This window comes from Adiantum capillus-veneris, chromosome 24, assembly GCF_014529385.1.
Source record: "Adiantum capillus-veneris isolate H3 chromosome 24, ASM1452938v2, whole genome shotgun sequence".
Taxonomy (NCBI): Eukaryota; Viridiplantae; Streptophyta; class Polypodiopsida; order Polypodiales; family Pteridaceae; genus Adiantum; species Adiantum capillus-veneris.
In genome coordinates, this window is record NC_140954.1 from 22,195,737 (window position 1) to 22,223,398 (window position 27,662).

General features: G+C 42.0%; 1 protein-coding gene across 1 annotated transcript; it reads right to left on the reverse strand.

Moving 5' to 3' along the window:
• Nucleotides 1-2,087: 2,087 nt before the first annotated feature.
• Nucleotides 2,088-18,695, reverse strand: LOC147426071 (uncharacterized). Its single transcript, XM_086498490.1, has 4 exons — nt 18,153-18,695; nt 17,031-17,119; nt 16,820-16,958; nt 2,088-2,696 (listed from the first exon to the last, which is right to left on the reverse strand). Exons 1-4 carry the CDS (start codon nt 18,355-18,357, stop codon nt 2,617-2,619), a joined length of 513 nt encoding a protein of 170 aa, XP_086354616.1. The 5' UTR covers nt 18,358-18,695; the 3' UTR covers nt 2,088-2,616.
• Between the last annotated feature and the right edge of the window lie 8,967 nt (nt 18,696-27,662).

Consider the following 27,662-nt stretch of genomic DNA (forward strand, 5'->3'; position numbering starts at 1 on the left):
ATAGTTGTATATTTCTTAAGCTTCAAAAATCCCAACATGTAATGTATATGAATCATCCTATGGATATGAAATTACCTGCGTTAGGTCAAAATTGTCACTGTACTCAAAGAAAAGGAGCATGCACCTAGCATTGAGGACATCGTCAATTCACTCCAAGATTATGAGAAGAAAATCAAAGACACAAGGACCTCAGAAGGAGTTTTTGTTGCTACATAATTGAGGAGCCCAACCATGAAGAGATGTAAACACTGCAACCACACCAACCACTCATCTGACAAATGTTACAAAATTAATCCTTGTATGCGTTGTGGTAAAAATAACCATGGCTTTGTTTGGTGCTTGTAGAAGGATAAAAACAAAGGCAAAGTTAACATAGCTGAAGAATCAAGTGATGAAGACAACAGACAAAGAATTATGCTTTGTAGATATACTCTAAGAGACACACTTTAATTTGGGTATGCCCTTGTTGCCTACTACTCTCAAGGCGAGGAGTTTTTGGCATATATCCTACTATCACAACTCACTAGGGGAAACATTCATTTTTTCTAGATGGGAGTGACCTTTGGTGTTCTCATACACAAAAGGGAAGGATTGTTAGTTTTCCCTCTTAAGCTCACACCATGGAGCTCTCCTCTTAACACACTTGGCCAAATTCATTGTATTTGCCCATTACACTTGCCTACCACCTTTCGTATATGCTTGCATTGACTTCCAAGTTCCCATGATCCCCCCCCACCCCCCCCCAACACACACACACACACACACACATCCATGGAAGAGTATGAATGAGCTAGAAGCCCTTTGGACAGATCCCCCCTCATTCCATCATCCATGATGTCATATGAAGCATCCTCTATATGCCTATATAATGGCTCACTATGTACTAAATAGCCAATCTAGTTTGTATCCATCTCCATTGTGTATTGAGTCTCTTGAATGTGCTTAGCTTGGCTTTACATGATCCTCTCTCTATTCTACCCTTTATAATCCCCTTACTTAACACGTGTTCTCCCTTGCCAAAAATCGTTGATATGAGGTTGCCAATGTCCAAGTTCATATACTCCCTTGCCAAAAATCGTTGATATGAGGTTGTTGATGTCCAAGCACCCTGATTTAATGTGTGTATATGTGTGCACTTTCCCCATAAGAAGCTTTAAAGCTATGATTTCTATTTCTGCACAATTCCAAGAAGCTTCATCATTTTGTTTTTGAATTTTATCGAAGTTGAAGCCTTTTGCAAGCCCAAAGAGTCAATGACTTTGTTTAAGTGGATTTCTCCCAAAAGCTTCAAAAAGAAGAACATTGATTTTCTACATAGGACTGAGAAGCTAAAGTTTCAAGCTTCACATTTCTTTTTCCTTATTTGATTTTCTTCCAATTTATGTATTTGCAAGCGTCTTAAGATATGCCCGAATCTCCATACTTTTCGGGTTTCTAAAGCACACTTTTTGAAGAAGGGAAAATTAGGCATACATATGTCTCTTGCATGTGAAGCATGGGAAGGCTCTCTTTGGTTTTTGTCTTCGGGTTTCTAAAGCACACTTTTTGAAGAAGGGAAAATTAGGCATACATATGTCTCTTGCATGTGAAGCATGGGAAGGCTCTCTTTGGTTTTTGTCTTTTTTTTTTAATACCATCATTGCAGGGAAGGTACTAGGAATAAATTTGATGATATACATGTAATTACAACCACACATTGCTGAACGTTACACTCTTGAGGGGTGACCGTGGGAACAACCTCCCCAATGAGGAAGCAAGATACACTCTCCAATTGAGCTACGATGGAGTGAATTTAGTACTTCAGTGTACAAATAGGTCTTTAGCCTCAACGTAGGTCCCTTTCACTTTCATTGTTTTAGAGAATGTCCTTCCTTTTGGTAGAATTGCAAATGATCACCAAAATTCATACCTTTTTTTAATCATCCACAAATTCAATTCTACTATATGTACAATCGTACATTTAAATCGTTATCCATTTACACAATAACACACAAGGTTTACAGAAGATAATTGGGTTTAAATTTTGATTAGTATATGCTCCTTTTGCAATTACAATGATGTGAATACTTCATGGCCAATATAAAACCTTTTATCATGTAAAACATCTTTAGGGTTGCAATTTCCAGATGAGTCTACTATCCTCTTGCAAGTAGAAACTGGTGAATGTTTCATGATCTTTACAGAAGGCTTCATCATACATAAGTTTCTTAAGCTACAACTTTTCATAAAAATCATATCATGTGTTCACTACTCTCTCTCTCTCTCTCACCCAAGTGTGGTAGATTGTAGATTGGTTATGCCATTTCCCTCTTGAATAACTAGTCTTGAGTTCAACTCTCCTAATCGGGCGGATAGATCTTTAAGGTCTCTTGAAATAGTTTCCTACGACATTAAAATACTCTTCTTCTTCTTCTTCTTCTCTCTCTCTCTCTCTCTCACACACACACACACACACACACACACACACACACACACACACACACACACACAAGGAGCACCTAAACAAAATCCTAGAAAACTTGTAGTCACATTTTTCCTCAGCGTTTACACAGGCCTTGTCTGATTGTGATCTTCAATTCCTGATGGTGGCAGATTCATCTCTATACTGCCCTCCTCTTACGTTTGCTTGTTTTTTAGGCCAGCCCCAGCATTGGCTTTTCTCCTATCTAATTTTTTTCTTTGCCACTCTGCAAAAGCTGCATATAAAGAATAAGAAAGAAAGTTTTACCATAAGACTCCTCCATTGATAAAAGGCTATAAAGCAATAACAAAATTCATTTGATGTCACTCCTCTCTCTCTCTCTCTCTCTCTTTTTCTTTGGGCTATGTATTGATCAATTGTAACAAATGGTACTTTGAGTTTATGCAACAAGAAGGCATTAAAAAAGTTACTATTTGTAATGTGGTAATCATGGTTTTGTTGTATGTAATGCTTCTAACAATTACTTTACACAATGCACAAAAGCTTATGGTCGTCCTCGAGAACTTCTGCTTGCATAGTGGGCTGATTGTGAGTGAATCCAAAACAAAGGTTTTTGCTTGTGAAAACCAACCATAAGGAGAAGCCATGCATTGTGTACAATAATGTCGGGTGCAACGGAAGTGTTTAATGATTTAGCTCGGATCTAGTACTCCGCACAAACATAAGGTTACTTTACTTCACTTGAAAAGAGAAACTAAACTGAACACAATGAAGGAGAGAGACATAGAGAGACAACACTGCATTTCGGGTCCCAATCACACTCAAGGGCCCCCTTGCTCTGTTGCAAGAGCAAGTACTTGCTTTATTTACTTGCACAAATGCTGATACAATGGTTCTGAATGTTGAGATGCTAATGGGAACTTGATGTAGATGCTTGGTACTGCTGAAATATTGATGTGTACTGCTATAGATGCTGAGGGGTACTGCGGTAGATACTTGGTACTACGACGATGCTGAGGGGTACTTAATGGAGGTACTTAGTACTACGAGGCTACGGCTGAATGCCGAATGGAGTACTTAATGGAGGGGTACTTAATGGAGGCTACTTAGTACTGCGAGGCTACGGCTGAATGCTGAAAACGTTGGTGTTGTGGTGCTGGAAACATCGGATACAGCGTTTACTTTGGTGCTTGATACTGTGCGTACTGGGTACGGGTGCGGCTGGTACTACTTGCTTCTGGGAAACGTTGACAATGGCTAAAGGCTGAAAAAGTTGATGCTAGCTGTTGATACTTCTACTGATGCGGGTGCTGGGTACTTGGTGTTGAATGGTGCTTGATGGTACTTGTGTTCAAAACACTACCCTAGGCTGTCCAAGGAAAACGCAAGACTGAGGTGCTGATGCAAACGCATGAGTAGGTAAAATCCCTCCCCCAAACGCTGGCACTGTTCTCTTAAAAGGAAAATAGCCTCAGGTCAGTCACTTTCAGATTCTCACGATGAGGGCCTATGATGCCTTTAAGTCACTCATGATTAATAAGTGACTTTTCCCATTCATAAGAGTATGTTTTGTTCACACACTCACATGCCTATATGCTGAACTGACGATACTGTGCAAGAGAGGGTGTGCAGCTACGACCTGCTCGGGCATGCACGGCCTGTTAGAGGCTCACAAGGTGCCAGGCTAGATCCTAAGCTAGACTACGACTGACGCTAGACTGTAGCAGAAGCTTGTCCACGTGTGGTGCAAGTGCAATGCACACGTGACAAATAACGACACTAAAATGGCTGAGAGATTTTAGTACCTTAGCCTTGAGGTTCCGGCCAATCGCAAGTTGCATGAATGTACTATGCATTGAGAACATGTGTAACGCCGGGGAAGTAAAATTTAGGTTCTTAAGAAGTATCTTTTTGACACATTGGTGACACCGATTCGTCTCTATAGAGAGAGTTGAAGTGTGGCAAGAGCACCTCAAAGTCGACTTGGAAAGAGTTTGAGAATGCCCAACAACACTTTCTTACAAACTTTTTCCAAGTTCACACACAAACACCATATATGCTCCTACTTCTTGAGGCAAGATCTCTTCCAATTGAGGTTATGGGCATGGAGAGGGTTGTGGAGTGCATGATAAAGATGCATTAAAACCCCACATCAACTTCCTACAATTGCATCGGAAGCAAGCAAAAAAGTTCAAAAGACACATAAAAGCAAGACCTTTGATAGGCCATTGGGACGATGGAGAAGAGTCCCACCGACTATTGCACATTATGCTCATTGCAAGTTCGAGAGTCTAAGTACCACAGACTACTAGTAACTAGAGTGCTCAACTTGCTCACATCCAACCAATCAAGGTGGTATGTATGAAAAATGTAAAATAAACCATGTATAGTGCAATGTGATGTGCCCATGGTCCATACTAAAAAGGACAAAAAAATTCGCCCATATCTTGAGAAAAGAGTATCTCCGCCTAGTGGAGCCCACCAAAGTATCCCACTCGCTACAAAGAGTATGTGATAGCTCAGCCCAGGTAGCTCTCAAAGAGATCTCAAAGTGGTCAATATCGGGGAAGACTGTGAGCCCAGAATGTGAGCAGCACGAGCCTTCCACAATGTCCATAAAGTGATGTTGCAGATTGTAGTAAAAACTGCATCCCTCTGATAGAAGTCCAACTGCTGGACAATATCTGGAACAATTTGTGAAGTGCCCAGTCTATATCCCAATGATGTAAACATGAAAACTGGATCTGTTGGAGAGCCATGAAAAAGAGTATGTGACCCCAGAATTGCAAAAGCCATGCAACTGCCCTCCACGTCACAAACCCATCACGAACACACACTTTGATCAGCAAACAACAATCTACCCATTACACTGGCTGAGCATACAGACAAACCCAAAGAAGCAGTGGCTCAAGGACTCATCCTGTAAAGTACATTGCTAACAAGATCATGACTAGTAGCCTCAGCCCAAGTGCCAACAAGCAGTCCTGCATGCACAATCATACACATGAAATAGCATATCCGGCCGCTGATCCTAATACTCCAAATGCATGACCAAAACTGTGGCTGAAAGGCCAGAGAGATGCAATCATCTCGTCATACCTCTGACTGACGTGGACGATGAAGAGGCTGTCGTGACCTCCAGATGATCCTCCTCCCCCGGCATATACTGAACTCAAAGAAGGAAACCCATCGGTTTGTAGCTACTCACCAGGATCCCACTCTAACTTAGTTACTCGAGCAAGGGCCATCCTTGCCAAATCCACAACCTCCAAAACGGTGCCTCCTCTGCGTGGACAGGCTGCCAATGAGCATCTAGGCGCTGATCAAGAGAGACCTCTCCCTAAAAAGCGAGTCTCATGTGATGGCCAGACTCCCCACTGCTCTCTCTCTCTCTCTCTCTCTCTCTCTCTCTCTCTCTCCAAATAGAGACTATAATGTATTGCCTGAAAAGCTCCCTCAAATGCATGGGGTGGGGTGCCGATCCCAAGGGGCAGATACAAAGCTGAAAGCCAGAAAAGGCCTTGCACGTGTGGAGGTGCTCACGAACCCCCAATTCCCCCTTCACGACTCTCTCCCACGGGTACTTGAATGAATCCCAAGTGGTGGGATCAATGCAGCTAAGCTGGGACACAAAAATAAAGCTGACGATGATCGTCTGATTTTGTTGCACACGTCCAAGGTTTACTGATTTCATCCGAGTTTAGTTTTACTTGATTGAGTTAACATTTTATTGATGTCGTTTACGGATGGGGACAAGAATCAAAAGCTGGATGCCATCAACTCGTAGACTGGAAGGTGCTTATGGAAATGGTATTGGAGACCTACGACCCTATCTTGACGGTGCATGATGAGATTGAGCAACCAAAAGCTCCTACACACAGGTGTCCTCCTACCAAGGAGTTGGAGAAGCTTGCGAAGCTTCAACATGCTTGGGATCGGGGGATTGGCTTAATGCAAGCATCTGGTCTCTCATCTCCCTCAATTGTGCACGGCAAGCACTTGAACATGTTCAGAGTATGCCTAATGCTCGAGAGATCTTGAACCACTTGGAGAAAGTCTACAATAGGTTGATGCCTATGAAGAGAGCTCACCTGGAGAAGTCATTGACTTTGGACCCTTGGTGGTTGAAGCCCACGAAGTATCACATTGAGAAGATGCAGCAGGTGATTTGTAAGGTGCAGCGGAAGTGAATGTTGATCTTTGCTCAAGATGAGTGCTCCGAACTGTGCTCAAGGGTTCCTTTTACTTACGGAAGGGAGAGCCTTCCGTTTCTTTAGTGAGAGAGTGCAATGGACACAAACAAAGTGGTGAACACTGTGAATGAAGGTGCTGAGACTGAGAGATAGAGAGAGGAGAATACGACACCAGAACATTATCAAACCCTCCTCCGAAGGCCCCACTCTCTATGGCGAGAGCGGTCTACTATTGATTGCACAAATCTCTACAATGCTTTGGACTTGCCGACGATGTCGACGACGATGAGGACGACGACGAGACGGGCTGAAATCTGAAAACGCTAATGGCTGACAAATCTTGTATCTGCTGAATTTTGACTCTATGTCGGTGACGACGGCGATGACGACGATGCAACGACGACGCGCTAAAAACGCAGATGCTGAAATCTGCATTTTCTGGACTGAATCTGCAAACGCCCGTTGATCTGACCGTGCTGCATGATCCAAAAACGCTGGGCTGTGCTGCGGTGATTCAGTCTTGCTGTTGCTAGGGAATCTGCAAATGCAAAAACGCTGGCTGTTTTGAAATGCTGAAAACGCTAGGTTTTGCTCGCTGGGGGGGGGGGGGGGGGGGGGGTCTTGCTGAGAAGGTGCCTACAGAACACTTGGTTCCTTTTGCCTCTTCTGTCAAGAAGTGCTAGCGCTAGGTTTCTTATGTCCTTGCTTATCAAAATTGCCCTACCCAGTTTCCCAACAAAAGTCACTTAAAAATAATAAGTGAAAATTGGCTAAAATAGGGAAAATAGGTCTATGCACTGTAAAAATGCTCCTAATGGGTTCTGATGGAAATTTGATGATCATGCTGTGTGCAACTAGATGATATGCATCTACTCTAAGTGTCTGGACATGCACGGTCTGCGGGGACAGACCCCCAAAAGTGCCAGAACACTTCCTAAGCTAACTGAACTGAACTGAACCCAACCCATGTCATGAAGTAGCTTGTCCAGGTACACACATGGTTAAATGTGCACGTGACATGATTCTTCAAGTAGGGAAGCTGATCTCTTCAATAGATATGGATATAGACTTAATGATGTATTCGACTCCAAAGTACAGTGCTTTCTATTCAATCTTAATTACTTCACGAAGGACCAACAATCTGACATAAAAGGAACTTGTTCCCATGGTGTTTGATCAGGAGGATTAGTTGAGGAGGTCCGGATTTAAAGGGGGCTCAGAGGCCCTTGCTAGAAAACCATCCAAAAAAGGAAAGCAAAAGCAAAAAGCACAAAAGGATGGTACTTTTGGTACTCCTGAGGTATCCAACAAGGAGATGATATGTCACGAGTGTGAGAGAACAGACGCATATTCGAAGGAATTTCCCAAAGACGTCAATTTGGAGTCTGGTGAGGCCGCTATTGTTGCACCTAATCTGGCTTTTACGCACTTGGTTCACCTACATTTTTATCACAAAGACTTGCGGATACATAGCACTCTTGTCAGATGTTTTCTCAGCACCAAGCTCGGGTGGTGGCTCCTCCTTCCTTCACAAAGCCTAGATGTTCTATTCAATTTTTGGAGGATGGTGTGGTAGACGAGTCAAAGGTTGTCATCTTTGTGATACTTGGACATGGCACATGCATGTTGGCTTCTGGCATCGTGAGCCAAACTTTGGAGCAGCATGGCTTAGTAAGTTCTGTTAGATGTAGCAAAATTGAGAGAATAGGTACAATTGAGAATTCACACTTCCACAATCCTTTTGTTCTTTCCTTGCTCTTTTGTATGCAACTTTACGTTATTGATGGTATGTTTCTCATAACAAATAGACAGATATATGGAAAGATAGATCTCTCAAGTAGAGAGGCAGATCTATGCAGAGAGATGGAGATATGACATAGAGAATGTGATACTTAGATAGAGAGCGAGAAAGAGAGGCACCAAGATGTGGTAGAGATGTATAGAAGAAGGGGGGGGGGGGGGGGGGGGGGGGGGGGGGGGGGGGGGGGGGGGGTGGGGGGGGACACACAGAAGAGACACTAATGGGGTCCCAACCAACCCTCTCATGGGCCCCCCACACTGTTTGTACAGCAATGCAATACCTCAATGCAAGACTCGACTCCAGACTCGAAGAGATAATGTAGCCACGGTAACTCTTCGAGATGAAGCACCTTCAGTGGGTGCTTTGTTGCATCTTCGTCATTTGGCTCCATGTGGGTTGCGGATAGCCACCTCAACAAAGATCTGCACACCCAATTTGAGGACATTTGCGGGTCATTAAAGGGCTGAATGCTGGCTGCAAAAATTCAAATTTTAGATGCAAAAAACACAGCAAATCTGACGCTAACGCAGGGCTGAAAATGGCTGCGAATGATGAGACTAGAATAGAGAGAGTTATCCGTCAAGGCAATGGGGCGCCTAGCAAAGGAGGGCAATGGGCTGCTTGTACGTCAAGAAACTGCAGCAGGAATGGGGGTGCTCTAGGCGGAAAATGCAGATGCAAGAGCAGGCTGCGATCTCTTTAAAAATGCTAGGGAGGCGTGGGTGACAAAACTGCAATGCTAGAGACTGTAGCTGCATGGGCACCCAAAACTTCTGTGCACATGAGGAGGGAAGAGGTCCTTTTAGCAGAGTTACCGGGGAACGCTCCCTAGCCCCCGTTCCGGCGTTCCGGGGGGCAGCTCCCTTCCCGAACGTTCCGAAACGTCCAGGAACGTCTGACGTTCCGGGTGGCCAGTGCAAACCAGAACGGCCGTTCCGGAACGTTCCGAAACGCCCCCCGAACGTTCCGGAATGCCCCTGGAATGGCCAACGGCTACAAACAAATTTGGCAAAAAATGAAAAAATTGAAGTAAATGTTTGGGCTTCTTTTTGAAGTGTGCAAGGCCTCAAGGACTCATAAAATGCACCCCCCTCCCCCTTTCTCTCCACAAGCTAATCCTCAAGGCTCAAGCTCTCTCCCTCTCACACTCTCAAGATCTCTGCCTCTCAAGACTCACTCTCTCAAGGCTCAAGGCTTCAAGCCTTTAAGCTCTCTTCCTCTCCCTCCCACTCTCTCAAATCTCTCCCTCTCCCTCTCTCTCTCTCTCTCTCTCTCATCATCTAGTCATAGCAAGGTTGAATGGTCTTCAAAACGAGTTTTTTGTGAGAATTAGAGTCAAAGCACTCTAATACTCCTTGTATTTAAACACAAGGAGCTAAAAAATGCACTATTTTGGTGTTTTTTATACCTCCCGTTCCGCGCCGTTCCCGTTCCGGACCCCTAGCCGTTCCCTCGTTCCGCGGGGATCCCGTCGTCGTTCCCGTTCCACGTTCCGAGTAACTATGCCTTTTAAACTAACTTTGGTGTTCTCAAGACCGCATGTCCCGTGGCTGCCCTAAAATGTGCAATATGCACATATATGAGCTTTTGGCAATTGAATGGCTGTAACTTGCTGACCAGCGATGCATTGACAAGGGAACTCGACCGACATGTTCCTCTAGCTTAGATCTACATGCTCGTAGTGCCAAATGCCGAGAACCGTTTAGACAAGAGGATTCCAAAACTGGGAAAGACAACTTGTCCGAACAGGTTAGTCCTACACACGCTCACAAAATGCTGGAACTAAATCCCTTGGACTCTATAGATAAAAAGACATAGTTATAGAATGTTCTTGTGGCACATGGAGCCATGTGCACGTGACATTGGCAGTCGGCATGAATAGAGAGGGTCTTCCTGGCAAGAATAGGGTAGACAGGGGGGTGCCTAGGGCTAGAGAGAGAGAGAGAGAGAGATCGCTTTTCTCCTACTAAAAAGAGAGAGAAAGGGGGCGCCTAGTTTTTGTTGCTTTGTTTATCCTAGGCTGCCCACATATTAAGTGGGTGGCCGGGCACATTAAAAAAAGGTATAAACCTGCCAAAAACTCAGTAAAACAATGCTTACACAATCACAACTCAGACATCCCTGGATGCAATCTCATGCACAAATGCAATGTGAACATAGAGTCCTTTGCGGGAAAGCATCTCCTTGCTTGAAAAGCAACTCGCTTTCTCAAAAAGCAATTGCATTTCCTCAAAGTTTCCTCTGAATCCATCTTCATTCAAGTGCTTGCTCACTTCTTGTGCACAATTTCAACTCAATTCGGAATTCCCTCTTGACTATAGAATATCCTCTTTCTCGATGCTCCCGTTGCCCACCCTATGATGCATCAGGAATACCCATCACCTAGTCCTTTCTAGCAGAACTTACGGTATAATCTCCTTCACGATGCTCTACGTCACCCATCCCATGACGCATCAGAAATATTCGTTCTGGATAGTCGAATACTTCTTCCCGATGCTCTATGTCACCTATCAGAAGTACCCGTTCTTGGTGGCCTCACAAATATTCCCATTCACAATGCTCTTATCATTACTCTGAATGACGCACTAGAAATATCTTTACTCGGATGTCTCAAGCAAGAAAAACCCTCACTTATAAATCCAATAATTCTATTAGAATTATATTTCCTTCCGATAAAGCTAATTTAGCAACAGCTAGCAAAAAATGTGTTCAGATCAATGACAATGCAATGCCACTTCCGGAAAGATGGATGTCTTCAAGGAGACAGAAGAGATGGTTGTCCAAATAGTGCCAAGAATTCAAAGCGAATAAGTTGATTTGGATTTTGATCTTGGCTTGCCTTGTTGTCAAATAAATCTCTTAAGCATCGAACACAAACCTTGGCTCCGATGACGTAGTAGTGGCATGTCCCCGTGGCCATGTGCATGTGAAAAGATCTTGGAGGAGGCACGGCCAATCTCTTTACCCTATAGTTATTAATGACATTCCCTACATGGCATGATGTGCAAGCGGTAGTTCTAGTATATATGGCTTATACAAGTTTTAGGACTCAGCAGACATTGATTGCGGTTGCTAGCACTTGCCGCCATTAGTGGACAAGATTGTCTATCCTGGGTTCTGCGGTAATAGAGAGTTGTACTTGATGCAATGGTGGACGACTTGCAAATTTGGACAAGATTGTCTATCCTGGGTTCTGCGGTAATAGAGAGTTGTGCTTGATGCAATGGTGGACGACTTGCAAATTCCTTCTTCACTCTTGGAGGCCCCAGATCATCTCCTTGTGAGGCTTTTCCAAATGTTAGGCATGTAGGGGGACTTTCCAATTTTTGTTCCCCAGGGCCTATTTGTTGGACACTACTTTTTCCCATTATTTCCAAGTTTCCCCATTCCATGGATCGTGGGGTTTTTGGATGTGAGTCATGTATTTTAGTTACTGATTGTGGAGTTTTTGGGCGAGTCAAGCATTTCAATTAGGTCCCTATATACGGAGGGGGCGAATGCCTCCCATTCTGACAAATTGTTGTGAGCCATGCACCTCTCTTGAGTTATCAAGGTTTGCCTCAAAGTTTGCCCCCACAAGGCTCTCTCTCTCTCTCTCTCTCTCTCTCTCTCTCTCTCTCTCTCTCCCCCCCAAGTGTGGTAGATTGGTTATGTCATTTCCCTCTTGAATAACACGTCTTGACTTCAACTCTCATCGGATAGATCTTTGAGGTCTCTTGGGATAGTTTTCTACGACGTTAAAATTCTCTTCTTCTCGGGTTTGTGGGGGTGCATGAGTGTGTTAATAAAAAGAGGATATGGTTTAACCTTTCTATCACCCAAGTGTGGTAGATTGGTTATGCCATTTCCCTCTTGAATAATAGGTCGAGTTCAACTCTCGTTGGATAGATCTTTGAGGTCTCTTGGGATAGTTTCCTACGACGTTAAAATTCTCTCCTCGGGTATTGTGGGGGTGCGTGAGTGTGTTAATGAATAGAGGAAAATGGTATAACCTTTCTATCACCCAAGTGTGGTAGATTGGTTATGCCATTTCCCTCTTGAATAATAGGTCTTTGGAGTTCAACTTTCGTCGGATAGATCTTTGAGGTCTCTTGGGATAGTTTCCTACGACGTTAAAATTCTCTTCTTCTCGAGGGTGTCTGTGAGTGTGTTAATAAAAAGAGGAAAATGGTATAACCTTTCTATCACCCAAGTGTGGTAGATTGGTTATGCCATTTCCCTCTTGAATAAGAGGTATTGAGTTCAACTCAAGTAGGATAGATCTTTGAGGTCTCTTGGGATATTTTCCTACGACGTTAAAATTCTCTTCTTCTGGAGTGTGCGTGTGGGGGTGTGTGAGTGTGTTAATGAAAAGAGGAAAATGGTATAACCTTTCTATCACCCAAAGTGGTAGATTGGTTATGCCATTTCCCTCTTAATAACAGGTCTTGAGTTCAACTCTCGTGGCGGATAGATCTTTGATGTCTCTTGGGATAGTTTCCTACGACGTTAAAATTCTCTTCTTCTTCTCCCTCCCTCCCTCCCTCCCTCTCTCTCTCTCTCTCTCTCTCTCTCTCTCTCTCTCTCTCTCTCTCTCTCTCTCTCTCTCTCTCTCTCTCTCTCAGATACCCACATCGGCTAGGGATCGAGACAGGAAGATTTAGAGGAGTACGTACTGAGTCCAAGATTTGTCAAGTGTGCCAGATAGAGCCCGAGACAGAGCTACATAGTACATGTCATTGCCCAGTATACTATGAGATACGAGGCCACTTTCACTAAAGAGGGTGTTGGACCACTTTCCAGAGTCATGAGATACCAGGATCAAAGATGCCTCGGATTATACTTACTGGAGAGATTCGCATAGGCAGAGAGGACCCCTTCAAGGGGGCACAATGAGAGAGATCCAGTGACAGTGGCAGATTACAGATTTCTTTCAGGCACAGACAGAGGAGTTCGAGCAGCCCCCATAGCATAGCAGCACCAGAGGCATACAGCTTGATCGGGAGATTGAGTTGGGGCGGTCCTATCGCCCACGGATGAGGGGCCCTCTCAACATCGACGCAGATTGCTACAGAGGATCCATACCATATTGATGCAACATAGAAGCTATCCCGACAGAGTGCTTACCTTGGAGGACATTCAACCTCTATAGCCTTTTGGATATTGATGTATATGCATATAATGCCTCTACTGTCAGAGAGCTCCATTGTATCAACTCACCCTTTGTATTCCTTTTGTATCAACTTTCACCCCACCCCTACCCACTATTTTCTTTTCAGTTCTTTGTACTTTTTGTACCCAGACCTGGTACTGATCTCACACACCAGAGAGCCTACACAGTCATCTGAGAGCTTTAATGGGTTTTGTATAGACAGGGGACTCACAATGAACCTTGGGAAAACCAAGGTCATGATCTTCCACACCTCCAAATCAACCCAACGAGCAGCCACATTTACAGTAGCAGGAGGACCAGTAGAGGTGGTCACCTCCTAAATCTACCTAGGAGTCACATTCACTAGCAGACACGAGCCCTTCTCCACGGCATAGAACGCCATTGACAGACTCACGCGCGGATATGCAGCACTTGCCATGCTAGAGCGGAGATGCTATCACGCACACTTTCAGGAGCCCAGCACGAAGGGGTGGCTATTTGACACATTAGTCACTCCAGCCCTAATGTATGCAGCAGCAGTGTGGGCACCTAGATTGACAGATAGCCAGAGAGACCACAGATCTACATGATTTTTCGCCTGTTTCAAGGCAAGCACATAGTGCCACAAGACATCATCAGGGTAGAGCTGGCCACCCCCCCGATGGTAGTGGAGGCACTCTTCTAGATAGTCTGCTTATCCAAAGAGAGAGAGAGAGAGAGCTCCCGACTAATAGGCTCACATGGCGAGCATTTGAGTCAGCTATACAGGTAGCACAATCTGGGTACGACAGAGCATGGTACACACGGATTAGAGTATGGTTCGGAGCACATGGCCTTGACCTTGAGAGTTTGCCACCCTTCCAATACGACCCCGATTCCCCCAGCTTCATCTGCCACGTAGTGAGAGAAACATAGTGATCCAACAAGATCTCTGACAGCTCTATACCGGACAGACTTGGATTACATCTTCCTCCAACGGAAGATGTCACACTACGGAGATTATTTTCTTACCATACTGGAGGACGGGTTCATACAACCACGCTATATGGACACCTACATACCACAGCTCATGGGTGGCGATTGGTCACCTCAAAGTGTCATCACACAGACTAGAGATCGAGGTGGGGCCAGCTCATGACATTCCTAAAGAGAAGAGAGTGTGTAGAGTATGCAGAGACGAAGTGGAGAATGAGGAGCATTTTGTTTGCAGATACAGAGCTTACGCGGTGTTAGCGTGCAAACAACAAAGAAAACGAGTACCTCTATAGCCTTGCACGAGTCACGCCGTCGGAAAGAAGAGCTCTTGCACCGCCGAAATCACTTGTGATAAGCACCTGTAAAGATTTATGAAGAACCCTTCTAGCATGAAGCCCACTTGGAATTAGGAGAAACCAAGGACATAACGACGTAGCTCGTCTCAAGTAGATGTCCATAGAGTATCCATAGGCTAAAAACAAATAAAAGATGACAGAGATATGGCCATTCGAAGTTGGGGGTGTACTCTCTTGCTAAAAAATGAGCTCTCTGGAAAGTTTGCAGGTGTTGCAGAGAATTGCAACTATAAAATGGGGCCTCTTTTTATCTTTTATTCCAAGAGATTTCTTCTCTCTCCTCAACCGACAAGGCTCTCTTGCAAGGCTCCATTTAATTGGTCCATTTTTTGCCTCATTTGGGTAGGAAATGAGGTGGCCCAAGGGAAGGGGTGGGGCTTGTGTCCAGGGGACCAAAAAGGAAGGCCAAGCGCCTGGGCAAGCGGGTGGGAACTCAAAATGGCGCCCCCTTCTCCCCCAAATTTCCACGAGCCTCCATAGCCAAGGCAACCCAAACAAGTACCCATTCCCCCTCTTATACACCTTGCTTTGAGCCCAAGCTCCCCTATGTGGGATAATCCCATTGCCACATGACACATTCTCCACAATTTTCCCCAGTTCCTCCTTTCCCCACCAAAAAATCTCAGCTCAACCTTCTTTCTGGACCAACTTCCCAGGAGCATGGTGCACCGCTCCAGCCACCAAATGCGATGCCGTAAAGCACGACTTGGAGCCCATTACTTCGGCTACTTCCAGAAATTTAGAATCTCAGCATTTCTAATTTAAATCATCAAGTTGGCCCAGTTGCCTTAGTCGCATGCATTTGCAACCACTTTCTAAGTCGAGACCGCCCACTTCGGACGCACATAACTCAAGCAGCGTATGGATAGGACTGATAAAGCACTTTTGCTTCGAGTTTCTTTCGGGCACCAGATTGAGAAATCAGTCTTTCACTGCTTTTGGGTGCCACTTATTGATAGCATATGGTTTTATGTGCTTTTGAGCACAAGTTATTGATATTAGATGGTTTTCGTGCTTCTAGCACTTTTGTAAATGTAACAAGTGATTTTAATTCGCTTTTGGGGCTTTGTGGAGTCGAATACCTATAAAAGAGAGGCCAGGATACCATAAGTTTCCAAAATTACCACTCTAGTTGTAATAGAATAAGTGAGTGTTAGGACTGAGACCAGTTGTAACCACGACAATTCATCAATGCAAAAAGGAAATACCACCACAAGCGCCTAGTTGATAGGAAAATGCTTTTGAGAGTGGAACTCCGCCACTTTGTGTCGCTTGCCTCTAGTGATATTTCAAGTTCAGTTTGCTGTTTTCAGTTCAATTCAATATTGTTAAAGTGTTTTTACCACCTTGTCAAGTGACTCACCAGTTTCAACAAGAGCTGTGCTGGACATGAGATTCCAAAGATGGAGTACAACTCCAGTTGAGCTTTCAGACTTGGATTTTGTATCATTAAGCTTATCAATGATGTAGCAGGGCTTGTAAGAGATAGCGGAAGTAAATGAGGAGGTTGTCCAGTCAGTCATTTCAAGGTTCCAAATGTATTGGAGTGGAGCGTAGATAGTTGAAGGGCTAGAAGATGATAACAGGAACTAAGGAGGAGGGAATAGGAGTCCTATAGCTCTGATACCATGCGACAATTAATCACTAATCAAATAGATAAGTGATAAGATACTCAAGGCACAAGCTGAGGGCACTAAGAGAGATAAAAGTACTCAAAATTTGTTTTCCCTACTGCAAAAGACAAACCATGTTTCGATGATATATAGGTTGTAAACAGAACATACGATCAATGAGCCATCAAATTGGCCATTATTGTATTCACTCATGAAGATTTTGGTGCAGCAACAGAAGCATAATAGACTATGAGTTGTCCCTAGTGTCAAAACATATCAACCCCAACAAATAAAAAATTTCATTGAATATTTCAGTTTGAACAATCACCTTGTTGATGTACTGTAGCATTAGCCCTTTTCAACTGCTTCAGTTTTTGAGTGAGCTGAGCTGCATATTTTTTTCTTGCAGCTGCTAATCGGCTGTTTTGGGTTTTTGCTCTATAAAGCTCTTCATTGATCTCCTTCACCTGAAAATGCTAACAATAAGAGAGATGGCGCAAAGAATTGGATAACAAGATGCTTAAATAAAAGACCCTAACTCTTTTGATAAGTTTCACAGGCTCCATAGCGCGACGAGCCTCCACAGATGCGTGATAGCGGGCTGCTTCTTCACCTGCTAGCTTGAGGCCTGGCAAAGATACTCGATTTATTAAAATAGATTACAAGGCAAAAGTCGGGAGAAGAAGGCTGCCATTTTGTGCAAGCATATTCTGAGATTAACTTCAGTCAAACTGGTAACAAAGGTACTGCAGTTAAATTACTTTGTCAAAACAACAGGAAGTGTGTAACGCATGCACAAAACATCAGGTATATTGGCGGCCAGACATGATAAACTCGGGCCATTTGAGGGTAAAGTAGTTTAACATGTACACACGTCCACTCTGAGACTTGCGTCAAAATACAATTCCATTGTCTGTATAAGGGGGTTTGCTCACAAGAATAAAGTAAAGTCCAAAGGGCGAGCTCATTACATGGTTTATGTGATGCAAAGTTTAAGCAAGCAATTGAGATGTGTCTAGATGGATCATTAAAAGAAGGTGCTAGGTATATCAAAATTTATCTGCGGAGTGTTGAAAGCCAAGGACACTGCAGACACAGCAACAGTGGCGAATGTGCACCGGGCAAGGGAGCCCTTGATGCCATCCTTACCCACTTGCACAGCTGTTCTTCTCTAGGAGGTCTGCGTAAAAGAGTCCAGATGGAAGTTGACCAAGCACAACTCACCTCACAAAAGACACGAGTATTTTGATATGTAATAAATCCAGATTTAAAATCATATCAAATACCAGCTTTATAAGAACTCAGTACCAGTATCATGCTAGGATAATACCCGTATGACATCTGTTGACTGTAGTGCACACATCTTTACATCAATAATTACTTTTGAGAATGCTCAGACTTTCCTGTATTTTTCTACCCCGAGTAAACTACCTAGCCCTACATAAAAAGCCTGATCCCTTTTAGCAAGCATGCCCCTGACCTGTACTACTTATTCTGGCATTCTCAAATGTTTGACCGGTCTCCAGTAAATGAGGGGCATGCAAAATATGTAGCAGCACAATGATAGCAACTGTCTATAATCCCTCTTTGAGAATTTTAATGCAAACAAGAGCACAATTGAACCCTTCAATTTATGCTTTGAGAGAGATGTGATTACTGACCTTGAGGTTCATATTTTTTCGGCATCAAAGCTGATAGGGAAGAAGATGAGGTGATGAAGAGGACATAAATGATGCAGAAGACGATCACCAGGTTGCAAGCACAGATCACTGCTGTTGCTCGCTTGTAACAGCTGCCCACATATTGAGGAGACATTGCTCTTTCCGTAGAATCAGTGTAGGGGTGTGTGCGTGCGTGTGTGTGCATGCGTGCGTGCGTGCGTGTAGGATCAAATGGGCATGTTCGAATCAGACCACTTCTGCAAGCTAAGTCCGTCTTTCATTCTCGTCCTTTAGCGCTATTCAGTCATTCTGAAAGCCGTGTTGCTCATTGGGTGCGCATTTCTTCATCCTTCAAGTGAAATAGCGTGATGAAACCAGCGCCACGCGGTTGTGAAGACGATAGCTATATGCTTCATGATCAGAACCCGCTGTCAAGAAATGCAGCCGGCTGAAGCGATGCCGCTGCGGAGAGAAGTGGAAGCAGGTGAGGCGTGAAATGCAAAGCGCCTCGTGTTCGCCACGTGAGCAGACTGGACGAGAATATGGTCGCAAGAGCGGTTAGATAATTAAGGTATGTGGACTGATTCATCATGGATTTTGTGAACCAAGTGCCAACAAGAGTGGACAAGTTTGTGGATTGGTCCATCATGGATTTTGTGAACCAAGTGCCAACAAGAGTGGACAAGTTTAACGTCAGGACTAAGTAACACACAACTTTTAATGACGGGTGGTGAGGGGATTCACGGTTTTTCCAAGTCCACGCACGAAAATCACGGCAATCTCAATCCCCCTAAACCCAAGCGAAGCACGTTGAGTTACCAGAGAGGATCATAAAAACGGGGTAGGTCACATCATCTGTGTGCGCGGGTGAAATGGTTAGCCCATGCGTCTCAAAGCTTGGGACATGAGGTTGTGGGTTCAAAATCGGTTGGGCGAGCTTTGCGATCGCTTGATTTTTGCGCTGCCCAAGTTTAGCGCGCATCAATTTTCACGTTGGCCGGGTTTAATCCGCCTCGGGATGGGTTTAGTGCGCCTCAGGATTCCACCGTCCACTTTCAAGCCATTGATCCCCTCGCCCCCCTTCATTAAATGTTGTGTGTCACTTAGTCACGAGGCAAGTTTAATGTGAATAAGGCCAAGTGATATTTTGAGAAGAAGTGATTTCAGATATCGTGATGAAACTGCACGTTTAGCGATCAACCAACATCATCTCTATAAGTTCATGAAAACTTTTTAGTATGAGGATGTGTAACAATTGTCTTTAAAGAACTCAGGTACCTATCGACAAGAGACTTAGTCATATTCTCGTCCCTATCGTCCCTAACACACAACAACCTACTATAACACCTTATCGATCATAACAAGTAAAATGTTTTGACTAATGATGTAGCCAAGTTTCATTTCATCAATGAAATAGTGATCCTCCCTCTCTCTCTCTCTCTCTCTCTCTCACACACACACACACACACACACACACATATATCAAACTTGTGTGAAAAAACTTTATGATCACTTGGTTGCCAATTACAAGGCTAGTGCATGTTTGCCCAAGCTTGTGTGAAAAAACTTTATGATTACATGGTTGACAATTACAAGGCTACTGCATGCTAAGTTGCATTATTCGTTATTCGGGAGACGGATAATACGCGAATAATGGGCGTATTATTCGTTTCTTTAAATTGTACGATCGTATTATACGGTGCCACATCAGCATACACGGCCAAACGTATAACTTCTTCGTTTTTCGATCGAAAAACTTTTCGAACGAAATTATTTTTGATCTAAAATAATAACGATTGAATATATTAGTATATAAAGCAACACGCGACAGCCAATTTTCACACCATCATTCACAAAGTCAGTGTTTTCCATGTGAGTATTCTCACCAAACAATTTGAATTAGATAAAAATAAAAATTCAATGGATTTTAAGTTTTGTGTTTCAAATTTATAAATTTGTTTTGAATAAATTAGTAAATAGTTGAAAGTTTGTATTTTCTGAAGAGTTTAATTTCTCACCTGATACAAAATGCAATTATAAGAATCACTTGTCAATGTGTTCAATTAATTGACACTTGAAAGTGACTAATTAAAAAAATTAGGATATTATCGTTGTGTGTAGAGTGTACTCTCACATGAGATAATTAGTTTAAAAACATAATTACATAAAAATTAATTTTATGTAATTTAAAGTTCGATTTTGATGTGTAGAGATTTTCTCTCACTTCAAAATGAATATAATGAAACAAAATTATATTTTTACGTTTTGTGTAGAGCTATTCACACTGCTATGCTCTCACTAAAGTAAAAATTTAGGAAAAACATGTCCAAAAATATTGATATTCTCTTATCTTTATTTGGATTGTAAAATCTATCGTACTGTGTGAGAGCATACACATGCTCGCAATATTGTAGATAAATAATCGCTTAAAAATCTATGGTAAAGTGTAAGAACTTTTTGTTCGCACTTTACATAAATACGATAATTATCAAGTATTTTAAGTGATTATCGTTTTGACATTTAAAAATGTCACTTATAGCTCTTGTAGGTATAACAATTCATAATGATAATCATTTTAATACTTGATTTAATTGTAATTATTGATTATCGTAATGTGTTAAAGCTACAAGCTTGCACTTTAGATAAATCGATGCAATCTACATGTAATCCAATGGTATTGTTTTTTATTATTTTAATTTTGTTCAATCATTGTTTTTAATTATTTTAATTTCGTTCAATCAGTGTTAGTTAAATTAATTTAATGTTTAAATTGATTTTGATTATGAAAATGATCATTGACTTTGTTTTCACTAGCAAATTACTTTTGTGCATCATGGTGAAAGGACAAGAGTGGAGTTATGTGCATGAGTTGAAAGCTGGGAGAAATACATCTCGCCTTAAATGTAAATCTTGTGGCCTCCAGTTCAGTGGTAATGCAACCAGAATTAAAGAGCATTTATTTAAAGTCCCTGGCAATGTTGAAAAGTGCGGGGCACCACCAAGAGATATTCATGAAAAATTTCCCATGTACTCTCCCAAAGTAAAGTTGATTCTTGCAGCTAAACATAAAGGTGATGTTTCTAAAGATATTCGTGCGAATATTGAACCATCTGTATGCAATGAGGCAACAGAAAAGGTGTGTACCACTCAAGTAAACGATCAAAGTTCTCAATTGAACCCTCTTCATGGACATGCTTCTACATCAGGAGGAGTTCCTAGCACAAGCAAATCCGGCAGAGCGTCATCCGATGGACAGACAATGCCTGAAGCATTAGGTAAACAATGGTTGCTTGAGTTGCATTTAAAATGGACACAAGCATTTGTTGCGTGTGGCATATCGTTCAATGCTATGCGCAATCCAATATTTCAAGATGCTTTGATGAGTACAACCAAAAAAGGATTTGTGCTTCCTAACTATAACAAGATGCGAACTGAATATCTTGATAAAGTCAAAGACAATACTGAAGCCATTCTCAAACGCACAGTGCTAGAGTTTGTTCCAGCATATGGATGCACCATAGCATTGGATGGATGGAATAACTGTCAGAAAAAACCTTTAATCAATGTAATGCTTATTAACCCTAGAGGGGCTATGTTCGTGGAAGCAATTGACAACTCATTGAAAGAGAAGACTATCACCTACCTAGCAGGGGTGTATGAGCGTGCAATTGCAAAGACAGGTGGACCAAAGAATGTGACTGCTATTGTCACAGATAATGCGGCCAACTACAAAGGAGCAGGAAGAGCTATTCAAGTCAAGTATCCGGAGATTTCTTGGGTACCATGTGCAGCTCACACTTTAAATTTGCTTTTAAAAGATATTGGTAAAATGGCATGTGTGAAGCAAACTTTATTGGATGCAAATCATGTGGTGATTCATTAGAGAGCATCAATTTTTGTATGCTCTGTTTCGAACCAAGTCACCAAATAAAGCTTTGCAGTGCGACCAGGTTTGCTACAGCATACTATGTTCTTGCTGCTTTGCAAGAGTTGAAGCCTGCATTGATGGAAACCTTAGCAGATAGAAGATGGGATGGATGGCTCAGCAAGTATCCAAGTTATTAGGAAGCAGCTGGTCGATGTGCGCAAATAGTAAACTCGCCAGTCTTTTGGCGTAATGTAGAAAGAATAGTAATTGTGTCAAAGACATTTGTAGATTTTTTGAGAGCAGTTGACATAGATTCTTTTATTTTTGGTCAGGTCTACTGGTATATGTCAAAGGCTATACGCAAGCTAAGAGAAAATGTCAGTTTTGGTGCAAAGGATAAAGCTACCATGATTACAGTTGTTAACAAGCGTTGGGTGCAGTTGCATACGCCACTGAATGGTGCGGCTTTTGTATTGGATCCAATATAGAAGTTATGTCCGACTTCAAAACAGTGTGCTCCCAACTCTTAGGGCACGAAGATGGAAAAGTAGCTTTTCATCAGCGAGTAGATTATGCCAACAGAACTGGTATGTTTCAGGATCCGTGGCATATAGATGCCATTGGCAAAACAAGTGCACCTTTATGGTGGAAGAAGTACGGTGGAGAGAAAGTGGAGTTGCAACACATTGCAATTAGAGTTTTATCAGTAGCTGCATCAAGTGGAAGTTGTGAGCGAAATTGGTCAGCATCCGACTTTGTGCACACTAAAAAGCGAAACAGACTTCATACTAAACGTGCTGCTGATTTGGTGTATGTTTTTTGCAATATGAGACTTATTCATAAGCCTCAAAACATTGCAACTAGAGCCACAAAGCAATATGGAGTCTTCCAAACGCATGAAGCTATTTCTGCAGAAGTTGATGATGATGATGATATGGAATGGGAGATAGTTTCAGAATGCTCAGATATGGACGAAGTAGATGATATGGTTGTAGTTTTTGAAGATGGAGATGATTTGTGAGAGTACCATTGTAATACTTATTCAACAAGTTTTTGTATATGATGAAAGAAAGTGTTATCTCATTGTCATTCACATCAAAACCTCTCTCTCTCTCTCTCTCTCTCTCTCTCTCTCAGACACACATATTCACTCACACTCAAATATATACACAATTAAGAGATGTGGTCTCTTCAGTTGAAAATAATAAATTGCCGATAATATCTTGTCGAATAAAAATTACATAAAGTCGATGTAGGTTTGAAATTACAATAAGGTTCTGGGAAATCACTCAATCGAAAAGAGTTTGATATAATTTTGAGATTACAAAAACCTTTTGAGTGACTTATGAGTTTGATAGATTTGCTATAAGTTCGTCTATGGTAAAATCTGTAATTCCTAGCTCAGGGGATGGTTCATCAACATCTTTATGTGAAGTGGTAGTATCATCTGGCGAAGGTCCATACAATGATTCATATTGTTGAAGCTTTGCTTGTGCATCACTTATCTCTATTTCAACCTCAAGAATCCGGCCACGAAGCATGTCCAGTGTTTCTCCTTGGCTGGCAAAGTCTTGTCCTTGGCTAACTCAATCAGTGTTTCTAACCCTTCAGGAAGTAAAACAATAGGATGCTTGCGAGGAGGCATTGGATTATTTGCATTGCGTGCTACCACCTTTTCTGCAATGCATCCACGTCCAGCTCCAGCGGTGCCTGGACGATCTGACCAATCCACACTCTTCAGCAAAACATATCGAACATAGCATTGCTGGATAAAGTAAATTGCTACTTGGTTGTTGTTTGGGGGGCATCTCTCTTGTCATATAAACCTTTGCAGCAATACACGTACCAGTCCTTTATGTTGCAAATCAGAGAGCTTTAACGGAGCTGTATCTTTTGCATTGCCACTTATTTGAAATAGTTGATGGCGTACAAAGTGATTAGGGCAAAGCTTTTTGCACTCTTTAAGGGTTAATGGTTCGCCCTGCATCTCAGATTCATCTTCTTCAATGTTGGAATTCTTTTATCCATTGTTCCACATGGCCGCCATTCCAAAACCGTGAAATGAGCATAGGTCGCTCCACGTGGCGCACCATGGCAAGAGGGTAGATAATACCACCATGTGAAATATCCAAAATTGTTGCTTCGTCTTTGACCTGTTGCTCCATGGTGGGCCCATGTAAGTGTACTTTGAACAATTTTGCAGCATACACTTGATCTTTGAAAGCGGGATGTGTGAAACCCACACGCATTACATGTGCCCATCTTCCCTCTCCCAGCTGTGGAGCTTGGATATTGAAGACGGCTATGTCGGGTAAAAGGTGTAAAATAGGTGGTAGCTGAGAGAGGTCTAATGCAGCAAACGGATGACGTTGCAGGCTCTGTTCTAAGAAGGATTTCTGGTTCAACAGCAGCTTCAAAAGAGCTGGCTTCCACTCTTGCACGCTTTGCTGCTCTTTCTAACTTTTCCTTGCTCTTGAACTCTGTATAAAGCTATTGCACAAGATGTATGCGCTCAGCTATGTTTGGCAAGGAAGTAATTGCAGGATTTTTCAGTTCTTGAAAGGTTTTTATGATTTGCCCAATGGTTTGTTTGACCATGTTTACTAAAGCACCTGATGTCATGAGGGCTATGTCAGACTTGGTTAGAGTCTCTGTAAGATGATAAAAATGCTCCGGAGCGACAGGGTTTAAACAACGCCTAATCTCTGCCTCTGACATGTAATGAAAGTGTCTTACAATCACTTCGGAGACGAACTTTCATTGATGTTTCGCTATCTTCGTGTCTGCCATATCTGTATGACAAAATTATAAATTAAGAATCTTACGATAAGATTGTACACCATAGTTATTATATAATGAGTGTTAACCCTATATATATTAAATGATGATACAAATTTATTAAACAATATGAAATTATTGCAAATTAAAGAGAAAATCTTATGATTACAAACCACATTGTGCGAATCGACCATGAAAATTAAATTAGAGAGAGAGAGAGAGAGAGAGAGAGAGAGAGAGAGAGAGAGAGAGAGAGAGAGAGAGAGAGAGAGAGAGAGAGAAACAGGCCAGGAGTGTGAGATGCTCTCAGCACAAGAACTGGACCCTGCTATGTGCAGAAGTGTGAGATGATCAAAGAAATCACATCTAAAGGATTGGAAAATCGTACACGCAAATAGTCCAGCTAGTGTGAGATATTCTCAGCACAAGTCCTGGATGTTGTTGTAAAATAGATTGATAGTTTTTATCAATCTAATCCCTGATAAAGTGTGTGGAACTCACAACACAACTATCAGCGGATAAATTAACAATTGCAGATGTAAGTTACCTATCGTATGTGTTTACGTCCAAAACAACACCAAGTCATTTAATGATGAAAAATGATGTTCCTTTGGAATCTAAAACACACGAGTAACCAGTATGTCACATTAAGATGAAGAGGGCATGAAAATATGCATCTCTTCACTCTTAATATAACGAGTGTTAACACTTGTGTTTCTATGTAACACATATGATAGAAAAACTTAATCTAAAATTGTAAATTTTATAAGCTATTTCTAATGGAGTGTGTGGAACGCACAACACAACCAATAGCAAACAACTCAACAATCTCAAATGTAAGTCAATTGTTGTATATATCTATGTTCAGAGTAACACCAAGTCATCTGCTGCTGCTGATGAACAATGATGTTACTATAGAAATAGAAGCACAAAAATAACGAAAGTCACATTAAGATGAAGAGGGCATAAAGTATGCATCTCTGCACTTTTAAAATGACGAACGTTAATCTTTGTGCTTCTATGTAGAATAATCAACAATGACTTAATTTAAGATTGAAATTTTATAGGCCACTCTGAAGTGAGAGGTGTAGCATCATGCCTACTACACTCCACGAGTCGACCTCTAATCCTAACTCATCTCTATGGTGAGAGGTATACTACTACACCATATGAGTGAGAATCTAAATTTACCCTAAGCCTTTTCCTGGAGTGAGTCATATGACTACACACCACGGGAAAGGAGACTATATTCTACACACTTCTGGAGTGAGCCATATGACTACACACCACGAAGTGGCCTACGACCTGCAAGCCAACTTTGTGGTGAGAGTCAAAACTACTGCACCACACAAGTCTGGCACAACACCAAAAAAACGTTAGTATTTACTGAAAATTAAAAAATATACCTGAAAACCGCTGTAAATTGAAGAGGCTGTACCTATCTGCTAATCTCTCAAAAGCTCCAAGCTCTGCAAACTCCCAAAAGCTCCAGAATGGTTTTCGATCGAATACGGCGCCAGTTGTATATATATAGGTGCTTTTGATCGAGATATTTTTCGTTCAAAAAAGTTTTTGATCGAAAAATATCTCGATCGAAAACTATTTTATACGGGTATTATTCGGAAATACGGCGTATAATGACGTTTTATACGTATAATTTTTGTTATACGGGCATATAAATGCAACCTAAACTGCATGTTTGCCTTGGTGCATGTGAATTGTAGCTGGTAACAATGAAATTTGTGTGTGTGTGTGTGTGTGTGTGTGTGTGTGTGAGAGAGAGAGAGAGAGAGAGAGAGAGAGAGAGAGAGAGAGAGAGAGAGAGGAGGTTTTAGGGGTGAGTGAGAGGAGAGACGGAGATTGGTAAAACCTCCTCTGTCTCGCTCTCTCACTCTCTCTCTCTCTCTCTCTCTCTCAGTTTATCCTTTCAAAAGATATAAACCAAAACAAAAAATAAAACATATAAAGAGAAAGGGACAATTATAAAGACAAATTAGGGAAAGGAAGAGGATGAGGGATAGAGAGAAGGAGAGAAAGATGGAATAGTAAATATCAAAACTCTATCACCTAAATGGTCACGGATGAGTATATTGGTGGCTCATCTTACATATATGCAAGTTTTCCCATTGAAGACACAAATTCGTTGATAAAGTTTTGGTTGTTGTTGCACCAATGGACCTATATGATTACTCTTAAAAATCTTGTATTCTACAAAGATGGTGTTTAGATCACAGTTTTTGTCCCTAGGACATGCACCCCGAGCTAGACTTTGCAATGTTTCTAGGAAAGATATAGCACGTGCTAGGGTTCAACAATCGCTACAAGGGGATGACATTGGGTATGTTATGAGATTGCATAAGTACCGTACATTTAAAAAAATGCAATGAAGGTAAAAAAATAGAGGCAATGGCTATGCATATTGAAAATTTTATTGCAAATCTTCAAAGCACTAGACCTTCAAAAGTACCTTGCATTATTAAAATTGTTGATAATCATGAGGTTTAACATCATCCTCCCATTGTTTGGATCCTCTAAAATAGATTCATAGTCTATTTGTTTCTGGCATGTATCCAAGTGCAACAATATTGAAGCATGACTCTATGCTTTGCCCTCTACCATGAAAAATGTTTGGCCCACAACTTGAGTGGCGTAAATTTCATGTGCTCCTTTTGGAGTGTGTGTGCTTGGAAGGTTGAAGGTAGGTCTATCTATACATTTATAGGCAAAGTAAAGGTTTTATATCAGAAAAATTCAAATTGCTTTCTTTGAGTTATCCAAAGAAGTAATGCAAGGGGCTACTACTAGGAGTAAAAAGTTTCTTAAACACATTAGATCATATAATAAAGCATTAGCATTTGCATCTT